Genomic DNA, 15288 nt, shown 5'->3' on the forward strand with positions numbered 1-15288 from the left:
TCCATCACGAATCCGAATTATTCTACTATAAACCCCACATCACTTGAATGAAATGCAAAACTGTGTTTGATATACTACACCATTGTATTGTTATTTCATTTTTTCATGTACCGCCCTAAAAGTGAATGGGAGAGGGAACAAATGGTTGAAACATAGGGAGAATTATCCTCCATAAGAACGCCCCTACACATAAGGGAAGGTTTGATTTTCTATTTTTTTCTCAGCGCTTGATGTTATGTGTTTGCTCATATTGTATACATTCCTAGATTATTAGAGAGTGGTGTTCTCTCTGGAGGTACACATTTTTCAGCAGCTGGGAGAGCCCGAAATAGATCCACCCCCACCTTCTATATTTGAGATTGTCCATATTGGCTTGCAGGTATAAACGAGATGTCACCAACGATAAACGAGTGCAGGGTCGCGCATCGTTGATCGTTGGTGCCTACACACTGAATGGTATGAACGATATCTCGTTCATTACTGAACAAGATTGTTCATATTGGCCGCACACATCGGCAAGTGTGTAGGGCCCTTAACTTCTTGGAAGTCTAATCTTCCATCTTTGGGAAGATTTGTTTAATTTCATTGCCAATAGGTAGAAGACAGATAAGCTAGGGGCTGTGCTCCGTATATACACAGCTGATATGCTACATTGAAAACAAATAAAAAAAACAAACCTGCTAAAACAAAATAAATGTCTGAAATTGGAGTACCCCTTTAAACAAACTACAATCTTTGGAGAAACCAGACACACACTGCGCCTGATTAAGCAGCGTAAATACTGGCTGCTTTTGCATGTAGCTCACAAATGTTAGACAGCTTCATTTTTACACTGCAATTTAGATTTTAGTTTGTACACACCCCATCCAAATCTAACTCTCTCTGCACATGTTACATCTGCCCCACCTGCAGTGCACATGGTTTTGGCCAGGCGCACAATTACTTGATTTTCTCCACCTCAGAATCAGGCCTCAGTTGACTGAGAATACTGGGGCATTTTACAGTTCTACAATTTACAAATTAATTTTATCAATGGTTATTTTGTTTTTTTCCTGAAGTTATAACATGAGTTCAGTCTTCTTAAAATGTCTGCCATTTGGTTTGGGTTCCTGTCTATAGGAATCATACACCCTGTTGCCCTAATTCTACGTATCTCCTGCCAACGAGGAGATTATTGTGTTGAGGTGAACAGTAAAATTACATTTGTGAACCCTTATGTGGCATCTGAGAGGTCACTCAGCCAAGGTCATCTGTGAATTTTCTGATGTTTACGCACATCTGACAGGACGGCGAAGCATTTCCCACACTCGGGACACGGATGTGGTTTATCCCCTGTGTGTCTCTTTTGATGGATTACTAGTTTTGACTTGAAAGTAAAACCTTTGCCGCACTGAGGACAACAAAATGGCTTCTCCCCTGTGTGAGTCTTCTCATGGATGACCAGATCCCACTTGACCGCAAAGCTCTTGCCACAACTGGCGCACACATGTGGTTTCTCGCCCGTGTGCCTTATCTGATGCTCCAACATTTTCGTCTTGTCGACGAAGCCCTTCCCACAGTCGGGGCAACAATGTGGCTTCTTGACATTGTGACTCTTCTCATGTCTTAAAAGATATTGCCTGCTGTGGAAACATTTCCCGCATTCCAAGCAACAAAATGGCTTCACTCCTGTGTGACCCATCTCATGTGCAGCGAGTGAGGATTTTCTTTTGAAACTCTTCCCACATTCTGAGCAACAAAATGGCTTCTCCCGTACGTGAACCTTCATGTGTAAATTAAGATTTGACTTTGTGCTGAAACACTTGTCGCATTCAGTGCAGGAGTAGGGTTTCTCACCCGTGTGCGTACGCTGGTGAATACGCAGCTCAGATTTATTGATAAAACATTTCCCGCACTCGCAGCACACATACGGGTATTCTTTCTTGTGGTATTTTTGATGCTTGGCGAGCTTTGCTTTCATACTAAAGCATTTGCCACATTCAGAACAACAAAATGGCTTCTCGTCTGTGTGAAACGTCTGGTGCAGCTCCAGGCTTGATTTCTGGGAGAAACTTTTCCCACATTTATCACACACATGAGGTCTCTCCCCTGTGTGTATTTTTTCATGTCGAGATAAGTTGGATTTAATAGCAAAGCGCTGGCCGCATTGATTACAGCAATACGGCCTCTCTCCCGTGTGGGTTCTCTGGTGTTCTTTAAGATACGCCTTAAAGGTGAAGGTCTTTCCACATTCGGTGCAAGAAAATGGTTTCTCCCCTGTGTGAGTTTTGCTATGTTGGCCAAGTGTATGTTGAGTTTTGAAGCATTTGCCACATTCCGGACACGTATTAGAATTCTCTCCTGTCTGCTGCTCTTGGAGTGAGGCAAGATTTGCGGTCGGAGATAAATATCCTCTACATTCAGAGCTTGTTGATTTAATTATTGCTTTGTGACATAAGGTAGGTTCCTCTATAGTATGAGTAGATGTACCTGTGGGTGAATAAATGTCAGTGTATGTGAGGTCTCCTCCATCACATGAGACTGATCCCTCCTTGATATGAGTAGATGTATGCTGTGTATGATATGTGGGTCTATAATTTTCAGTGTCTATGAGGTCTCCTTCTTCATACGAGACTGGTTCCTCCTTAATATCAGTGGCTGTATACTGTGTATGACCTGTGGACGTATATGTGTCAGAGTATGTAAGGTTTCCTCCATCACATGAGACTGGTCCCTCATTAATATGAGTAGATGTATACTGTGTATGACCTGTGGGTATATAATTGTCAGTGTGTGTGAGGTCTCCTACATCACATGAGACTGATCCCTCCTTAATATAAGTAGATGTATACTGTGTATGATATGTTGGTGTATACATATCAGTGTCTGCGAGGTCTTCTCCATCACATGAGACCGATTCCTCCTTAATATGAAAAGATGTGAGGTCTCCTTCATCACATGAGACCGATTCCTCCTTAATATGAAAAGATGTGAGGTCTCCTTCATCACATGAGACCGATTCCTCCTTAATATGAAAAGATGTGAGGTCGCCTTCATCACATGAGACTGATTCTTCCTTAATATGAGTAGATGTATATCGTGTAGGCCCTGTGGGTGTATAAATGTTGGAGTCTGTGAGATTTTCCTTTGTACTGGATGCCTCATTTACACTTTTGCTGTTGTCGGAGAAACCTGTTGAGAAGAAAAGGACAATTACATTTTCAGAATTAATAAATAAAAACATCCTGCCTGTTAAAATAATTCACCTACCCAAGAATTTTACCATCTTAATATCTGTCCCATTCTGTGCCTTCATCGTAACACCAAAACCTTGCCAATATACCACTTCTTAGTCATTAGGACAATAAGCATTGCCAAAATGGTGCTATTCAGAAAAATCATGAAGATTATTTGACATTCTACACTACACCTCTCTCGAACATTACATCAAAACTACCTGCCTAATATTGTGTAGGCCTCCTCGTGCCTCCAAAACAGCCCGACCCATGGACTCCACAGGACCTCTGAATATGTTCTGTGGAATCTGGCACCAAGACATTAGCAATAGAGATAAACAAACGTTTCATAGCTCTGCGGCTACTTTGTCAAGGATAGTAATATTCTATTAAGTGACCTTATTAATAAGTTACATTTTATTGTTCCACAAAAACAGGAAGTAAAAGACAGGAAGTGACCTGTCAAAAATATAGGAAGTGACCTAAAAAAAAGCGGTAACCACATGCTCTGTGAAACCAAATTACTAAGATGCTGGAAGATAAAAGAATGGAGGCGGAGGGGGGAAAAAAATAAGAATTTACTCACCGGTAATTCTATTTCTCGTAGTCCGTAGTGGATGCTGGGGACTCCGTAAGGACCATGGGGAATAGACGGGCTCCGCAGGAGACTGGGCACTCTAAAGAAAGATTAGGTACTAACTGGTGTGCACTGGCTCCTCCCTCTATGCCACTCCTCCAGACCTCAGTTAAGGAAACTGTGCCCGGAAGAGCTGACATTACAAGGAAAGGATTTTGGAATCCAGGGTAAGACTCATACCAGCCACACCAATCACACCATACAACTTGTGATAACTTTTTACCCAGTTAACAGTATGAACAACAACCGAGCATCACTCAACGGATGGCTCATAACAATAACCCTTTATTAAGCAATAACTATATACACGTATTGCAGAAAGTCCGCACTTGGAACGGGCGCCCAGCATCCACTACGGACTACGAGAAATAGAATTACCGATGAGTAAATTCTTATTTTCTCTAACGTCCTAGTGGATGCTGGGGACTCCGTATGGACCATGGGGATTATACCAAAGCTCCCAAACGGGCGGGAGAGTGCGGATGACTCTGCAGCACCGAATGGGCAAACACAAGGTCCTCCTCAGCCAGGGTATCAAACTTGTAGAACTTTGCAAATGTGTTTGAACCTGACCAAGTAGCAGCTCGGCAAAGCTGTAAAGCCGAGACCCCCTCGGGCAGCCGCCCAAGAAGAGCCCACCTTCCTTGCGGAATGGGCTTTCACTGATTTTGGATGCGGCAATCCAGCCGCCGAATGAGCCTGCTGAATCGTGTTACAGATCCAGCGAGCAATAGTTTGCTTTGAAGCAGGAGCACCCAGCTTGTTGGATGCATACAGGATAAACAGCGAGTCCGTCTTCCTGACTCCAGCTGTTCTGGTGACATAAATCTTCAAAGCCCGGACTACGTCCAGCAACTTGGAGTCCTCCAAGTCACGAGTAGCCGCAGGCACCACAATAGGTTGGTTTAAATGAAAAGATGACACCACCTTTGGCAGAAATTGTGGACGAGTCCGCAATTCTGCCCTGTCCATATGGAAAACCAGATAGGGGCTTTTACATGACAAAGCCGCCAATTCTGACACCCGCCTAGCCGAAGCCAAGGCCAACAGCATGACCACTTTCCACATGAGATACTTTAGTTCCACAGTTTTAAGTGGCTCAAACCAGTGGGATTTCAGGAAATCCAACACCACATTAAGATCCCATGGTGCCACTGGTGGCACAAAAGGGGGCTAAATGTGCAGCACTCCCTTAACAAACGTCTGAACCTCAGGCAGTGAAGCCAGTTTGTTTTGAAAGAAAATGGATAGGGCCGAAATCTGGACCTTTATGGACCCTAATTTCAGGCCCAAAGTCACCCCTGACTGTAGGAAGTGCAGGAATCGACCCAGCTGGAATTCCTCTGTAGGGGCCTTCCTGGCCTCACACCAAGCAATATATTTTCGCCATATACGGTGATAATGTTTTGCTGTCACGTCCTTCCTAGCCTTTATCAGCGTAGGAATAACTTCATCCGGAATGCCCTTTTCTGCTAGGATCCGGCGTTCAACCGCCATGCCGTCAAACGCAGCCGCGGTAAGTCTTGGAACAGACAGGGCCCTTGTTGCAACAGGTCCTGTCTGAGAGGCAGAGGCCAGGGGTCCTCTGTGATCATCTCTAGTAGTTCTGGGTACCAAGTCCTTCTTGGCCAATCCGGAACAATGAGTATTGTTCTCACTCCTCTTTTTCTTACTATTCTCAGCACCTTGGGTATGAGAGGAAGAGGAGGAAACACATAGACCGACTGGAACACCCACGGTGTTGCTAGTGCGTCCACAGCTATCGCCTGAGGGTCCCTTGACCTGGCGCAATATCTTTTTAGCTTTTTGTTGAGGTGGGACGCCATCATGTCCACCTGTGGCAGTTCCCATCGATCTGCGATCTGCGTGAAGACTTCCTGATGAAGTCCCCACTCTCCCGGGTGGAGGTCGTGTCTGCTGAGGAAGTCTGCTTCCCAGTTGTCCACTCCCGGAACGAACACTGCTGACAGTGCTAGCACATGATTCTCCGCCCAACGAAGAATCTTTGTGGCTTCCGCCATTGCCACCCTGCTTCTTGTGCCGTCCAGGCGGTTTACATGGGCGACCGCCGTGATGTTGTCTGACTGAATCAGCACTGGTTGGTCTCGAAGCAGAGGCTCCGCTTGACTCAGGGTGTTGTATATGGCCCTTAGTTCCAGCAGATTTATATGCAGACAAGTCTCCTGACTTGACCACAACCCTTGGAAGTTTCTTCCCTGAATGACTGCCCCCCATCCGCGGAGGCTTGCATCCGTGGTCACCAAGACGCAGTCCTGTATGCCGAACCTGCGGCCCTCGAGGAGGTGGGCACTTTGCAGCCACCACAGAAGAGACACCCTGGCCCTGGGGGACAGGGTGATCAGACGATGCATCTGAAGATGCGACCCGGACCACTTGTCCAGCAGATCCCACTGAAAGACCCTCGCATGGAATCTGCCGAATGGAATGGCTTCGTATGACGCCACCATCTTTCCCAGGACTCGCGTGCAGTGATGCACCGATACCTGTTTTGGCTTTAGGAGGTCTCTGACCAGAGTCACGAGCTCCTGTGCCTTCTCCTCCGGGAGAAACACCTTCATCTGGACTGTGTCCAGAATCATGCCTAGGAAGGGCAGACGCGTCGTAGGAATCAGCTGCGACTTTGGGATGTTCAGAATCCAACCGTGTCGACGCAACACTTCCTGAGAGTGTGTTACGCTGATCAGCAACTGCTCCCTGGACCTCGCCTTTATGAGGAGATCGTCTAAGTATGGAATAATTTTGACCCCTTGCTTCCGAAGGAGCACCATCATCTCTGCCATCACCTTGGTAAAAATTCTCGGTGCCGTGGACAGGCCAAACGGCAACGTCTGGAATTGGTAATGACAGTCCTGTACCACAAACCTGAGGTACTCCTGATGAGGCGGATAAATGGGGACATGCAAGTAAGCATCCTTGATGTCCAGAGATACCATAAAATCCCCCTCTTCCAGGCTTGCAATGACCGCTCTGAGCAATTCCATTTTGAATTTGAATTTCTTCAGATAGATGTTCAGGGATTTTAAATTCAGAATGGGTCTGACCGAACCGTCCGGTTTCGGTACCACAAACATAGTGGAATAGTAGCCCCTTCCCCTTTGAAGGGGGGGAACCTCTACCACCACCTGCTGGAGAAAGAGTTTGTGAATTGCCGCCAACACTACCTCCCTTTCCCTGGGGGAAGCTGGCAAGGCCGATTTTAGGTAACGGTGAGGGGGGGTCACTTCGAATTCCAGCTTGTATCCCTGAGATACAATTTGAATAGCCCAAGGATCTACCTGTGAGCGAACCCACTGGTTGCTGAAATTTCGGAGACGCGCCCCCACCGCTCCTGGCTCCGCCTGTGGAGCCCCAGCGTCATGCGGTGGATTTAGTGGAAGCCGGGGAGGACTTTTGTTCCTGGGAACTGGCTGCGTGTGCAGCTTTTTTCCTCTACCCCTGCCAAGAAAGGATGCACCTCTGACTTTCTTGCTCTTTTGCGAGCGAAAGGACTGCATTTGGTAATACGGTGCTTTCTTAGGCTGTGGAGGTACATAAGGCAAGAAATTTGACTTCCCAGCCGTAGCTGTGGAAACTAGGTCCGAGAGACCGTCCCCAAACAATTCCTCACCCTTATAAGGTAAAACCTCCATGTGCTTTTTTGAGTCGGCATCCCCTGTCCATTGCCGAGTCCATAAGACCCTTCTGGCAGAGATGGACATTGCATTTACTCTAGAGCCCAGCAGGCAAATATCCCTCTGGGCATCCCGCATATATAGGACCGTGTCCTTGATATGTGCCAGGTTCAGCAAAACAGAGTCTCTGTCCAGGGTATCTATCTCCTCAGACAGAGTATCCGTCCATGCCGCTACCGCACTACACATCCACGCCGAAGCAATGGCAGGCCTCAGCAGTGTACCAGAATGTGAGTAAATAGACTTCAGGATACTTCCTGCTTTCTATCTGCAGGATCCTTAAGGGCAGCCGTATCCTGAGACGGCAGGGCCACCCTTTTAGACAAGCGCGTTAACGCCTTGTCTACCCTGGGCGAGGATTCCAAGCGTAAAATGTCCGTTGGCGGGAAAGGATACGCCATCAGCAATCTTTTGGAAAATCACTTGCTTCCTATCCGGGGAATCCCACGCTTTTTCACATAATTCATTTAATTTATGTGACGGGGGAAAAGTCACTGCTTGCTTTTTCTCCCCATACATATAAATCCTTTTGTCAGGGACAGGATTTTCCTCAGAAATGTGTAATACATCCTTCATTGCCACAATCATGTAGCGGATAGCCTTAGTCATTTTAGGCTGCAATTTTGCCTCGTCGTCGTCGACACTGGAATCAGAGTCCGTGTCGACATCTGTGTCAACTAACTTGGATATTGGGCGCTTTTGAGACCCTGACGGCCTCTGCGCTGTGGGAGCAGGCATGGGTGGAGACCCCGACTGTCCCAAGGCTACAGCTGTATCCAATCTGTTATGTAAGGAGCTTACATTATCATTTAACACCTTCCACATATCCATCCAATCCTGTGTCGGCACCGTCGGGGGCGACACCACATCTGTTTGCACTAGCTCTGCCTCCACGTATCCTTCCTCATCAAACATGTCGACACAGGCGTACCGACACACCGCACACACAGGGAATGCTCAGACTGAGGACAGGACCCCACAAAGGCTTTTTGGGGAGACAGAGAGAGAGTATGCCAGCACACACCCCAGCGCTATATAACCCAGGAATTACACAGTATTGTAGTGTTTACCCGGTAGCTGACGTTTTTATAGTATATATGTATGCGCCTAAATTTATGTGCCCCCCCTCTCCTTTTTATCTAATGCACCTGTATACTGCAGGGGAGAGCCTGGGGAGCGTCCTTCCAGCGGAGCTGTGAAGAGAAAATGGCGCCAGTGTGCTGAGGAAGAAGGCCCCGCGCCCTCAGCGGTGGGCTTCTGTCCCACGTCTCATGTGTAAAAATGGCGGGGGCTCGCACCTATATACAGTGCCTGACTGTATATATGTGTATTTTCAGGTATCTTAATTGCTGCCCAGGGCGCCCCCCCCTGCGCCCTGCACCATACAGTGACCGGAGTGTGTGGGTGTGCTGTGGGAGCAATGGCGCACAGCTGCAGTGCTGTGCGCTACCTTTAGTGAAGACAGGAGTCTTCTGCCGCTTCTGTACTTCTGGCTCTGCGAGGGGGACGGCGGCGCGGCTCTGGGAACGGACGATCAAGGTTAGGGTCCTGTGTTCAATCCCTCTGGAGCTAATGGTGTCCAGTAGCCTAAGAAGCGCAACCTAGCCGCAGTTAGTAGGGCTGCTTCTCTCCCCTCAGTCCCACGTAGCAGAGAGTCTGTTGCCAGCAGAAGCTCTCTGAAAATAAAAAACCTAACAAAATACTTTCTTTACTAGTAAGCTCAGGAGAGCCCACTAGGAGCACCCAGCTCTGGCCGGGCACAGATTCTAACTGAGGTCTGGAGGAGGGGCATAGAGGGAGGAGCCAGTGCACACCAGATAGTACCTAATCTTTCTTTAGAGTGCCCAGTCTCCTGCGGAGCCCGTCTATTCCCCATGGTCCTTACGGAGTCCCCAGCATCTACTAGGACGTTAGAGAAATGATATTGCTTAGATAGGTACTACGTGTCAAAGTAACATCTACAAGAATGGCAAGGCCCAAGGTTTCCCAGCAGAACACTGCATAGAGCATCACCCTGCCTCCGCTGGCTTGCCTTCTTCCCACAGTGCATCCAGTTGCCATCTCTTCCCCAGGTAATCAACGTGCATGCACCCAACCGTCCACATTATGCAAAAGAAAACGTGACTCATCAGACCAGGACACTTTCTTCCATTGCTCCATGGTTTAGCTCTGACAGTTACGTGCCCACTGTATGCTTTTTCAGCAGTGGGCAAGGGTCAGCATGTGCATTCTGACCGGTCTGTGGCTACGCAGCAAGCAGCGATGCGCTGGGTGTTTGTATACCGTTCTGTTATAGCCGATATTCACTTTTCCAGCAATTTGGGCTACAGTAGCTCTATTGGGGGGGATCAGACTGGATGGGCTACTGTAGCTTTCACTCTCCATGCACACCAATGTGCCCTGGCTGTCCATGACCCTGTTTGCCTGTTCACTGGTTGTCCTTCCTTGGACCACTTTTGGTAGGTACTAACCACTGGACACCGTGAACATTGCGCAAGACCTGCTGTTATGAAGATGATCTGACCCAGTTATCTAGTTATCACAATTTGGTCCCTGTCAAAATCTCTCAGATATCCTCATTTATCCTGCTTCCGACACATCAGTATCAAGAACGGAGTGTTCACTTGCTGCCTAATATATCCCAACCCCTAACAGGTGCCATTGTAACAGGATAATCAGTGTTATTCCCTTCACTCGTCTGTGGTTTTGATGTTATGGCTGATCGTATGTATTCAGTCTTTCAGCAGAATTTATTTGGAACTCTAGAAACTCCCAGCTGATATACTGTGCGAAAGAAGGAAATTATAAAACAATATTGCAGTTTACTTCCTATCTAGAAGGCTTAATTAGTGCTGGGGTGGAAACAAACAGCACCATCAAAGTAAAAGTCTGTGATATTGCTCCGTGACCTCCTCCCATGTATCCCTTTCCCTATTTGTCTTCATTTAGGTTTATTTGCTATCACTTATGTCTGATTGAAATAAAAAGTAAGGGCCCATCCACATTATTTCAAGCTCTCCAGGCACACATAACACACTGTAATGTCAATTTCCTGACACCTAGGGGTATATTTACTAACGGTCGTTTTCAGGGGTGGATTGGGATTTAAAATCGGCCCGGGAAATTTCTGGATGCAGCCCCAACGGGGGCGGGGTTTGTTGAGGGTGTGTGGTCAGCACGCGAGGGGGGGGGGGGGGGCGACACACTCCCTCCTCATAGGGCCCGAGTCTGAGTTAGACGCTTGCATCTGTTGCTGCAGTTGAACCTGTGACTTTATTTCAATGCCGCTACAAAGCCCTTCCCTGGTGTATATCCTTGAGTACATATGTGCAGGGACTGAGATGCCCATCTATTTCTACCAGCGTACTCTCTTAGCTTCTCCAGCCATATCACCCACCCATTACACAGACCCACCCACTTCTCCACCATCGCAGTTACCCACATATCTGCCCTGTAACACTTTTTCTCATGTCAAAAACATAATTTCTCTGACGTCCTAGTGGATGCTGGGGACTCCGTAAGGACCATGGGGAATAGCGGCTCCGCAGGAGACTGGGCACAAAAGTAAAGCTTTAGAACTACCTGGTGTGCACTGGCTCCTCCCCCTATGACCCTCCTCCAAGCCTCAGTTAGATTTTTGTGCCCGAACGAGAAGGGTGCACACTAGGTGGCTCTCCTGAGCTGCTTAGTGAAAAGTTTAGTTTTAGGTTTTTTATGTTCAGTGAGACCTGCTGGCAACAGGCTCACTGCATCGAGGGACTAAGGGGAGAAGAAGCGAACTCACCTGCGTGCAGAGTGGATTGGGCTTCTTAGGCTACTGGACATTAGCTCCAGAGGGACCGATCACAGGCCCAGCCATGGATAGGTCCCAGAGCCGCGCCGCCGGCCCCCTTACAGAGCCAGAAGACAGAAGAGGTCCGGAAAATCGGCGGCAGAAGACGTCCTGTCTTCAACAAGGTAGCGCACAGCACTGCAGCTGTGCGCCATTGCTCTCAGCACACTTCACACTCCGGTCACTGAGGGTGCAGGGCGCTGGGGGGGGGGGGGGGCGCCCTGAGACGCAATAAAAACACCTTGGATGGCAAAAAAAATGCATCACATATAGCTCCTGGGCTATATGGATGAATTTAACCCCTGCCAGAATACACAGAAAAACGGGAGATAAGGCCGCCGAGAAGGGGGCGGAGCCTATCTCCTCAGCACACTGGCGCCATTTTCCCTCACAGCTCCGTTGGAGGGAAGCTCCCTGGCTCTCCCCTGCAGTCACTACACTACAGAAAGGGTTAAAAAAAGAGAGGGGGGCACTAATTACGCGCAGTATTAAAAATACAGCAGCTATAAGGGGAAAAACACTTATATAAGGTTATCCCTGTATATATATAGCGCTCTGGTGTGTGCTGGCAAACTCTCCCTCTGTCTCCCCAAAGGGCTAGTGGGGTCCTGTCCTCTATCAGAGCATTCCCTGTGTGTGTGCTGTGTGTCGGTACGTTTGTGTCGACATGTATGAGGAGAAAAATGATGTGGAGACGGAGCAGATTGCCTGTAATAGTGATGTCACCCCCTAGGGGGTCGACACCTGAGTAGATGAACTGTTGGAAGGAATTACGTGACAGTGTCAGCTCTGTATAAAAGACAGTGGTTGACATGAGACAGCCGGCTACTCAGCTTGTGCCTGTCCAGACGTCTCATAGGCCGTCAGGGGCTCTAAAGCGCCCGTTACCTCAGATGGCAGATATAGACGCCGACACGGATACTGACTCCAGTGTCGACGGTGAAGAGACAAATGTGACTTCCAGTAGGGCCACACGTTACATGATTGAGGCAATGAAAAATGTTTTACACATTTCTGATAATACGAGTACCACCAAAAAGGGGTATTATGTTCGGTGAGGAAAAACTACCTGTAGTTTTCCTGAATCTGAGAAATTAAATGAGGTGTGTGATGATGCGTGGGTTTCCCCCGATAACAACTGATAATTTCTAAAATGTTATTGGCATTATATCCTTTCCCGCCAGAGGTTAGGGTGCGTTGGGAAACACCCCCTAGGGTGGATAAAGCGCTCACACGCTTGTAAGTACAAGGGCTCTACCCTCTCCTGAGATGGCCGCCCTTAAGGATCCTGCTGATAGAAAGCAGGAGGGTATCCTAAAATGTATTTACACACATACTGGTGTTATACTGCGACCAGCAATCGCCTCAGCCTGGATGTGCAGTGCTGGGTTGGCGTGGTCGGATTCCCTGACTGAAAATATTGATACCCTAGATAGGGACAGTATATTATTGCCTATAGAGCATTTAAAAGATGCATTTCTATATATGCGTGATGCACAGCGGAATATTTGCCGACTGGCATCAAGTCTAAGTGCGTTGTCCATTTCTGCCAGTAGAGGGTTATGGACACGACAGTGGTCAGGTGATGTGGATTCCAAACGGCATTTGGAAGTATTGCCTTATTAAGGGGAGGAGTTATTTGGGGTCGGTCTTTCAGACCTGGTGGCCACGGCAACAGCTGGGAAATCCACGTTTGTACCCCAGGTCGCCTCTCAACATAAGAAGACGCCGTATTATCAGGCGCAGTCCTTTCGTGGGCAAGCGGGCAAAAGGTTCCTCATTTCTGCCCCGTGACAGAGGGAGAGGAAAAAGGCTGCAGAAATCAGCCAGTTCCCAGGAACAGAAGCCCTCTCCCGCCTCTGCCAAGCCCTCAGTATGACGCTGGGGCTTTACAAGCAGAATCAGGCACGGTGGGGGCCCGTCTCAATGAATTTCAGCGCGCAATGGGCTCACTCGCAATTAGACCCCTGGATCCTTCAGGTGATATCTCAGGGGTACAAATTGGAATTCGAGACGTCTCCCCCTCGCCGTTTCCTAAAGTCGGCTTTACCGATGTCTCCCTCTGACAGTGAGGCAGTTTTGGAAGCCATTCACAAGCTGTATTCCCAGCAGGTGATAATCAAGGTACCCCTCCTGCAACAGGGAACGGGGTATTATTCCACACTGTTGTGGTACCGAAGCCGGACGGCTCGGTGAGACCGATTCTAAATCTAAAATCTTGAACACTTACATACGGAGGTTCAAATTCAAGATTGAGTCACTCAGAGCAGTGATTGCGAACCTGGAAGAAGGGGACTACATGATGTCTCGGGACATCAAGGATGCTTACCTTCATGTCCCAATTTACCCTTCTCACCAAGGGTACCTCAGGTTTGTGGTACAGAACTGTCACTATCAGTTTCAGACGCTGCCGTATGGATGGTCCACGGCACCCCGGGTCTTTACCAAGGTAATGGCCGAAATGAGGATACTCTTTCGAAGGAAGGGAATTTTAGTTATCCCTTACTTGGACGATTCCCTGATAAGGGTAAGATCCAGGGAACAGTTGGAGGTCGGTGTAGCACTATCTCAGGTAGTGTTGCGGCAGCACGATTGGATTCTCAATATTCCAAAATCGCAGCTGATTCCGACGACTCGTCTTCTGTTCCTAGGGATGATCCTGGACACAGTCCAGAAAAAGGTGTTTCTCCCGGAGGAGAAAGTCAGGGAGTTATCCGAGCTAGTCGGGAACCTCCTATAACAGAGCCAAGTCTCAGTACATCAATGAAAGGGTTCTGGGAAAAATGGTGGCTTCCTACGAAGCAATCCCATTCCACGCAAGAACTTTCCAGTGGGACCTGCTGGACAAATAGTCCGGGTCGCATCTTCAGATGCATCAGCGGATAACCCTGTCACCAAGCACAAGGGTGTCTCTCCTGTGGTGGTTGCAGAGTGCTCATCTTCTAGAGGGACGCAGATTCGACATTCAGGACTGGGTCCTGGTGACCACGGATGCCAGCCTGCGAGGCTGGGGAGCAGTCACACAGGGAAGGAATTTCCAGAGCTTATGGTCAAGCCTGGAGGCATCACTTCACATAAATATCCTGAAGCTAAGGGCCATTTACAATGCTCTAAGCTCAGCAAGACCTCTGCTTCAAGGTCACCCGGAGTTGATCCATTCGGACAACATCACGGCAGTCACCCACGTAAACAGACAGGGTGACACAAGAAGCAGGAGGGCAAGGCAGAAGCTGCAAGGATTCTTCGCTGGGCGGAAAATCATGTGATAGCACTGTCAGCAGTATTCATTCCGGGAGTGGATAACTGGGAAGCAGACTTCCTCAGCAGACACGACCCCCACCCGGGAGAGTGGGGACTTCACCCAGAAGTCTTCCACATGTTTATAAAACTCGACAAGTATTGCGCGAGGTCAAGGGACCCTCAGGCAATAGCTGTAGACGCTCTGGTAACACAGTGGGTGTACCAGTCAGTGTATGTGTTCCCTCCTCTGCCTCTCATACCCAAGGTACTGAGAATTATAAGATGGAGAGGAGTAAGCACTATATTCGTGGCTCCGGATTGGCCAAGAAGGACTTGGTAACCGGAACTTCAAGAGATGCTCACGGAGGATCCGTGGCCTCTACCTCTAAGAAGGGACTGCTCCAGCAAGGACCCTGTCTGTTCCAAGACTTACCGCGGCTGCGTTTGACGGCATGGCGGTTGAACGCCGGATCCTGAAGGAGAAAGGCATTCCGGATGAAGTCATTCCTATCCTGATCAAAGCCAGGAAAGATATAACCGCAAAACATTATCACCGCATTTGGCGAAAATATGTTGCGTGGTGCGAGGCCAGTAAGGCCCCGACGGAGGAATTTTCAACTAGGTCGATTCCTACATTTCCTGCAAACAGGAGTGTCTATGGGCCTGAAATGG

The 15288-nt window shown here is 48.3% G+C and overlaps 1 protein-coding gene across 1 annotated transcript in view; it reads right to left on the minus strand.

Annotated features, from left to right (window-relative positions):
- Positions 1-222: 222 nt before the first annotated feature.
- Positions 223-15288, minus strand: part of LOC135054739 (oocyte zinc finger protein XlCOF6-like) — a 40636-nt gene continuing 25570 nt past the window's right edge. The window contains exon 5 of the mRNA XM_063958036.1: positions 223-3171. Within this exon, the coding sequence (XP_063814106.1) occupies positions 1247-3171 (1925 nt within the window). The 3' untranslated portion in view covers positions 223-1246. The remainder of the gene's footprint in view (positions 3172-15288) is intronic.

This window comes from Pseudophryne corroboree, chromosome 3 (genome assembly GCF_028390025.1).
Source record: "Pseudophryne corroboree isolate aPseCor3 chromosome 3, aPseCor3.hap2, whole genome shotgun sequence".
In the NCBI taxonomy this organism is placed as follows: domain Eukaryota; kingdom Metazoa; phylum Chordata; class Amphibia; order Anura; family Myobatrachidae; genus Pseudophryne; species Pseudophryne corroboree.